The sequence below is a fragment of the Alligator mississippiensis genome, chromosome 1 (assembly GCF_030867095.1).
Source record: "Alligator mississippiensis isolate rAllMis1 chromosome 1, rAllMis1, whole genome shotgun sequence".
NCBI lineage: Eukaryota > Metazoa > Chordata > Crocodylia > Alligatoridae > Alligator > Alligator mississippiensis.
Genome location: NC_081824.1, coordinates 231571425 through 231579479, shown reverse-complemented (window position 1 = coordinate 231579479; position 8055 = coordinate 231571425). Strand labels below are relative to the sequence as shown.

At 46.9% G+C, this 8055-nt stretch overlaps 1 protein-coding gene across 1 annotated transcript; it reads right to left on the bottom strand.

Moving 5' to 3' along the window:
• Positions 1–1654: 1654 nt before the first annotated feature.
• Positions 1655–7132, bottom strand: LOC102573658 (cystatin). The gene is made up of 3 exons (XM_006268731.4): positions 6807–7132; positions 3893–4006; positions 1655–2104 (listed from the first exon to the last, which is right to left on the bottom strand). The coding sequence occupies exons 1-3, from the start codon at positions 7047–7049 to the stop codon at positions 2027–2029; spliced, it is 435 nt and encodes a 144-aa protein (XP_006268793.1). The 5' UTR covers positions 7050–7132; the 3' UTR covers positions 1655–2026.
• Positions 7133–8055: the final 923 nt, after the last annotated feature.

Here is an 8055-nt window from a genome sequence, read left to right as displayed (position 1 = left end):
CACAGGAAACTTTTAGGATACATGAATATACTTTTTAAATCAGTAATGGCTGGAAAGTACTTTAGTAGCATACATTGCCCTGTCCCCACCCTATAGAAGAGAAATACTTATTAACACCTCACCTGTTCAGTATCATGAACTATATCATCTCTATCAAGTAATAAATCAATACCATTGACCTCATTCCACTCACCTGCTCCTGTACATATGTCAAGAGGCTTGGAAGCCAAGGTTTGTGTATCATTCTGGTTGCTGGAAAAATGGATCTTTGTGCTTTGATAAAGCCCCCCCCCCCCCCCGCCCCAATCTGTATTATACATAAATTTAATAATCTCTCAAAGCCATTGTTCCTTCCCCATCCTATAACATCAGCAACACTGAGACACAAAAGCTGCCAGGAAGGATGGTGTCATAGTGCAAACTGGAAAGTGCCAAATGATTTCATAGGATATGATCCTGTGGAGGTCAGATACAGGTTCCTAGGGAGTTTGTAATGCACTCTGATGCACATAGGGGCAGAACTGATGGGGAAGGTATGGAATGGGGACACTTTTAAAAGGAAATCCACCTACATAATCAAGTCCTAGTCACAGAAGTCATGATTACCCATAAACTGAATCAACGTTAGAGGTCCAGAATGACAGATTCTGAGCTGCACTGGACAACCAGAACCGAACCAAAGAATGCCCAGGAGCCTAGCGGCTTCCAGAGGAATGGGGGAGCTCACAAGAGCCATTGCTCCAGGTTCTCCATAAATTCAGATGCAGTCATTGCTGCCTGGGTTGCACACTTGTGGAGGGGATCGCAAGACAGCTGATGCATTACTTGTCCACAAAGCAGACATTCTGAGAGACAAGCAAGCAGCTGGAAAGAGGTGCTGACAATTCATGTATCGCCAAGCACCAGTCCAATCTGAGCTCTGGGTGAATGGGTCACGCATAACTTCACTACAATACCCCATGATACAAGTGGCTCTGCTCATACCAAATAACACAAGTGCTTTGGTCAGCAACATGCCATGCAAGGAAACTGTCTAGGCCAGAGGTGGGCAAGATACAGCCCACTATTGTAACCAGCCCACAGGCAGGCAGCCACAAAACAATGGGATCCAGCCCACGGGGAGCCAACGGGTTCTGGCTGCTGGGTTGTGACAGACATGTCCCAAGCACCAGCATCAGCTTGCTAACATGGCCAGTAGGTTCTGGGTGGGGATCAGAGCGTCGACCCAGGTCTGCAGTTGACACTGCTACATCAGTGCATCAGCCATGGTCCTGAGCAGTCACCCTAATCCCCACTTGCCAGCAGCATCCACAGCTGGGAGTGTCCACAGCTGATGCCAGTGCCCACCTGGCACATGGGCTGGTGTAAGAAGCAGATGGGGCCAGAAGGTTGCGGATTGGGGTATGCTATACTGTGGGGAGAGCTGGGGTGGGGAGTGAGAAGAGAGGAAGAGAGATGTGGTCCACAAGAAGACAAACTCATAAAGTGGCCCTCCAGCCAAAATAATTGTCCACCCCTAGTCCAGGCTATACTAGCAGATGCTCCCTTCTGTTAACAATATATTCTTCCATAAGTTTACAGCGCGTACACACACACACACACACACACACACACACACACACACACACACACAGAGTGACTTCCCACTCCAGCATTGAGGAATTACAATTTTTAATTCTTAGAGCAGTCACCATTAAACAAGGAAAAACATGGGAAAAAATCTCTGCTGTTGTGGATTAAGACTACTGTTTTATTTGGCAGGGAAAAGAAGCATGAAAATAGATGTTCCAAAAATGTAATATCAGGGGAAAATTACATTCAGACTATATTGTGCTTCAGAAGGAAAGCTATATATTTTTACTTGCATAGTACAAGCATACTTATAAGTATTTGAGTTAATAGCAATGTATGCAAGTCCATCACAAGAGGGAATTCATATTATTGCTCTTTTACTGAAGAAGGAAAAAAAGAAACAACACCCCAAACCAACAAGCAGTTGCTGATGTCTCCTGGAACAAACTGATGCTTATTGGCAGTTATTTTTCAGTAAGCTAATTTGGTTTAGCCATGGAACAGATAACACTACGAAGTTGCAAGTGACGTGCTGAGTAGAGAAAAAAAGAAAAGAAAAGCAGTCAGTTTAAAATAGAGTCAGAATCACTGAATGTTTTAAAACCTACACATGCATTGTCTATCACTTTTTGTTTATCACCAGCATATATTACAGAAGTGAAAAATATGGCTCTTCAAAGCATTTCCAGTTCACAAGAAAAACATTGTGGGATAACATTTGTCTTTTGTTAATATAGACTTCCACAGGACTTAGCTGCCAACATTCCCATCATATTCAAAGACAGGCATTGCACCCCTAGCTATTCCCTACTTAGAAGGGAGGGAGGGACATGAGTTTAAGAAAATGGGAGGGAGAAGGTACTGGAGCGGTCAGGGGGAAAGAGAGGGTCAAAATAGGCAGCAGAGGGGCAAGCACAGGGTAGGAGGAGCCAGGAAAATCCGGTCGCCTGCCTCCCAACCTGTGCTTTCCCCACCACTACAGTGGGAGGGACAAATTTAAAAGACAATCCCCTAATAAGCAGATTCTATATATGGAAAATTATAACAATTTTTTTTAATTTTCCGTGTATAGACTATGATTATTGGGAGGTCATCTTCAATTTGCAGACATCTTGGATTCAGGCAAATAGTCGTCATTTGCATATAGTGTTACAGCTACTTTGAGCATTCACAAATACAGGTGTGCGCCCAGGCCCATCTGATATTCCAGCCCCTTCAGCATAAAGCAAGCTATTAATGCTGAGGATGCTGTCCTGTTAAAAGGAAGCTGGATTCTGATTCAACTAGGGACGTGTGCGCTTAGTGGTGGAGTTCCAAAAGCTAGCCAAACCATTAAGGAATCAATCTAGAATCAAAGCTCCCCACTGAATTTGATCATGCCTGTGCTAGGAACTGGGGCTTCTGTGAAAACACCTGCTCCCCACTGTCAGTTATCCACTCCTTCCTTACGAAGTGGCCAATGGCAATGGTTTATTTATCAGTTTCTACATCAAGTTTATTAAAAAGTGCCATTAAACAAACTGAACTGACCAGAAAAGGGCTTTGGGGTCTGGGTACAGAATGGAGACCCAGAGCATCTGATGTTAAGATCTTGGTTCTGCCATAGACCCCCTGTATGCCCTCAGGCAAGTCACTTAGCATGAAGTCCTGATCTCCAAAGACCTATTTAAGCACCCAATTCCCACTGAAATCAGTGGGTGTGGGCTGTCTGTTCCTCAGTTCTCCATCATACAATGACAAAGAAGAGCACTTCCTTCTTCCCCCACCCTTGATGTGTCCTGCCCAATAGAGACAGGCCTATTAGAATAGGGCCTTTTATTCCCATGTGTGGCATACAGATGATAATAACACCACCACCACAATACCACAAGTTTTCAACATTCAAAAAAATAAATAAATAAATAAATAAACAAACAAACAAACATCAGACAAACCACTTTGGATTCTAACAAGAGGCAACAAAGCCTCAAGAGCCAAGTAAAAAATAAACCCATGCAGAATCCCATCAAAAAAACAATCTGCATGTTTTCTGCACTTTGTATTTTTACTCGTTAATTCTAACAGCTGGTTGGAGCAAAAACTCACACATACAACTATGATTTAATACTTGGATGCTAATAAGCAACTAATTTTAAAAAGCAAAGTGCTAATAAGAAGCAGAAAAACGCAGAAGTGTACACAGAGTACAATGCCTTCAGGAGGTTTATTCCAATATGGGGCTAATTCTATTATACAAGATGCGAACAGTATCCCAGACAGTATTTTTAGTGTACAGCTTCGTAAAGACCTGGGCAGCTCCCAACCATTTTTATAAACATACCTTTGCCATCGCTGGTTCTTTATGGAATGCACAGCTCTGAAGATCAGTTGCTGACTTTGTGCAGGTGGTCCGGCCAAGCTCAACATCCAGGATATACTTGACTCCAGACACAATCTGTAAAATGAGAGGGGAAAAGGCTTGTTCTCAGCAGTGGAAGATAGTACAGAAAGCATTACAGGAGGCTTATCTGCTGTGAGACAGCTTGAGACCTTGTGATGACAATGAGGTCAAAGTGATTGTCCATATCTGGCATGGCACATCTTTCTGAACCAGTCAGTTAGTTAAGAAAGAAATAAAGCAAACTACTTATGTAGGGCAGCCATCAATTCAGCAACTGAAATTATCACTATTCAAAAACCATGAGTTGGGCCTCCCAAAACCATGAATTTCAGAAAAGAAAGAGATTGAATTTAGTGGCATTTTGTTCGCCTGCTGAGGTCATCTTCTCAAACTTCTTTGCATGACTATAAACGGCTGGAAGCTACAGAAATTTTTATTTTTAACCTGAAAGCTCAGTTTTATAGAGTCACTACTCCAGGTTCCGAGGCTGTAAAACTTGATATTGCAGGGTTTCTGACCCTCTACCTCCCCACGAAAAGTCATATATCGATGCTGGGGAGGGGACTGCAATGAAATAAATGTTCAGTGCTTGATAAATTGGGGTCACAAGCACTACCAGATGTGAGGAGAAAACTGCTTAGGCGAGCCACGTGAAAGGGCAACTGTGAATAGTTAAAAATAGCCACTAAAAATTAAGGAAAAGCTATGGGTAAAGGGCAGTTGAGGAGAGATTACTTTGAGTGCTAGTGAAGGGGAACTGAAAGCAGAAGAGCATCTCAGAAGCTGTACATTGATGGAGAGGGAGCATCATGATGAAGTGTCTCCCTAAGCCAGACAGCCTACTGGTTTAGCATGGTTGAAATGAAATGCAACGGCAAGTGATGTGGCAGCATCATATTCAGCCACTGTCCAGCCCAAGTGAGTGCAAGGGTGACTAGGTACTCACTTGCAGCTGGGTGCAAGCTCCCACCTCTGGAGCCATATCAAGGCACCTTAACTGCTCTGCCACAGCACCCCTGTATGCTAGGACAGCACCAGACTTAAGCCACGTGCCTGCCATGTCTCCAGTCACTTTACGAGTATGTTGCATGCTTTCCACCCTCCCTTCCCATGTCTTGCCTTCTCCGACTGGCAGTACTGCCTCTCTATACAGTCTAGCACAGTACAGCCTCTCCCCCAACCCCCATCTTTGGGCACTGCCTGTTCCATATTATGTAACAACCAAGATCCTCCACAGGCCTGGCCAACTTGAGTTTCAAAGTCCTGCATCCTCAAACCACAGCTCCTTCCTTCCATTTAAAGCAGCGATTCTCAGCCAGGGTGCCAGGTTTGATCAGCTAGATGCCTTTAGATTTTGAGACAAATGTGTGCAGGGAGGAAAAAAAATGGGTTAGAAGAAAAGCAACTGATGAGATGAGGATTAATAAAAATGCACAAGGCAGAACACCCTCGTGAAAAGCAGCTTGAGCACCAACCGAAGCGAGCGTAATACACAGGCCAAGTATGCTGCAAACTCTTCGGTAAGGAGATGTAGGTGGCAAGCAGGGGAGGGAGAAGGGAGGAAAGGGGAAAAAACCAGGAGTACTCTGGGCTGGTAAAGCCCCCCCACACACACACTTCTTGGCTCAGCTGGCGTTTTGGAGACCTGGGTCCCTCCATTTCGCAGCTGCAAATTCCGGAGGCCATTTTTAACAAGGTGCAGCAAGCATTAAACACGAGAGAGAGGGCCGAAACTGTCCAGGTGACAGCACAGAGCCCATACACCTAAATGTGAATGGAAAGGGGGGGCAGAAATTTGCCCAGTGGGCTTGCTCTTAAGGGTGACAAGGGTGGGGTGAAGTTTTGTAGCCTTGGGGTATCCACTGCTGCTGTTGACCATATTCTATAAGCTGCTCTGAGCCTTTTGAGATAGACTGGGACAGAAATCTAAAAGAACAACAGTGATAATGTTATTGTTGATAGTATTCCTTAGTAGCATTACATTTATCACTATTACTTATTACTACGGCTCTACTTATTACAATGATTATCACTACTATTCCTACCACTATTACTGTTATCATTACTACTATTTTTATTACAATCATCATCACCAGGGATCCAGGTTTTCTCTGATCAAAAAATATCTCCAATTTTGGGGTTAAACCAAGTAACCCAAAATCTACATTTTTCCGTGATTAAAATGAAACACCACTAATACATAGCTCTCTCTCCTGTGTATATATACATATACACAGAGATATACACACACACATATATATCTAGAGTGAGAAAGATCTATTCTCTCTCTATCTATCTATAGTACCTAGATATATAGTGGTGTTTGATTCTGGTCATGGGAAAATGTGGATTTGGGGTTACTTTTTTTTTTTTAACCAAAACATTGCAGATTTTTTTAAATCAGAGAAAACTGGGATCCCTGATTATCATTACCATTCCTTCTACTATTATAAATTATTGATAACTAATCCTACTGTTAATCATTTATTTATTAGTAATAGTATTAATTATTTAGTATTTATTATTCCTGTTACGTCACAATCGCTTCCCATTGCAACTAGACTGTCAACAGGCGCGCCCCGGGCCCAGCGGGAGGCTGCGGGGCCGGGGGCGGCGATCCCGCAGTGGGGCGAGCAGCAAGGCAGGGCCCCGAGCCCCAGCCCGAGGCAGGCGCAGGCCCCTCTTCCTCCCCCGGCGCGGAGCGGTGAGTCCCCGCGGCCACGGCCAGCGGGGGGCGAGGCGAGGCTCCCTCTAAGCAGCTGGCGGGCCCGGGGGTGCAGGGCGGGGGTCCCGCTTGGGGCTTGGGGGCTGCCAGGCCCGTCTCGGGGGAGCGCGGCGGGGAGGGGGCACCGACCTGCTTCTGGGCGCGCACGACGCGGGCGACGCGGCTGCTGTACTTGTCGTTGCTGGCCTTGTTGTACTCGCTCATGGCGAACTGCAGCGCCCGCTGCACGCCCTCGTCGTTCTCGTTCGCATCCTCCAGCCCGCCCAGCAGCCGCGGCCGCCGTCCGCCCTCCCTGGTCCCGGCCGCCGCCACCGCAGCCAGCAACAGCAGCGCCAGCGCCGCCCAGCGCCACTCGCCCCGTGTCATCGTCATCGCCACCAGCTTCTGCTCTGCTCTGCTGCGCTCTGTTCTGCCGCCTTCGACCTCCGCGCCGCGCTATATGGAGCCAGCCCGGCACCTGCCCCGCCTGCCCGCTGCGTCACCGCAGGCAGGGCCGGCCCGGCCCGGCTGGGCGGGGTGCGCTGGGAGGGCGCTGCTACGCCCCACGCTCACGCACGGCCTGGCTCCCCGCGGCTGTACACGCACTCCTGCGGGTTTACAGATCTCTCGCTCTCAGACATACACTGCATATACTCTGTGCTCCCCCGAGGCTGGCGCACACGTACATGTTCAGAGATCTCTCTCTCTCTCTCTCACACACACACACACACACACACACACGCTGCCCCCCCCATAAATACTCTACACCCCCCATAGATACGCTGCTCCCCTAAGCCTGGCACATACACATACATGTTTAGAGATCACACACACCGTAAATAGTCTGTGCTTCCCCAGGGCTGGCACACGACACCCATGTGTTTAGAAATCTCTCTCACACACACAGACATGCCTAAATACTCTGTGCTCCCCCAGGGCTGGCACACACACATAGGTGTTCAGAGATCACACACACGCCATAACTACTCTAAGGGAGTGGGCACATGCGCCACCTGTGCTCTGGCCCCACTGGGATACACTGCCTGAGCTCTCATGTGGCTGGTACACATGCTTATATTTAGAGAGATAACACACACACACACCCCCCATATCCTGAGATAACAGAGACATGTGCTTTCCGTGCTGACAGTGTCTGTGCTCCCCTATAGCACATGCACACACATGCTTAGAGATCACCCACTCCCCACATCCTGAGGGAAGAGGCACAAGCACTGCCTGTGCTCTAGGCCACTCTGACACACTGCCTGTGTTCCTCTATCACACACACAAACACTCACTCCCTATGTTGCAAGGGAACACACACAGACATACACATTAGAGTCTGAAATTACAAATACATTCACATGCCTCATGATTCAAGATAACATGCAGACACACC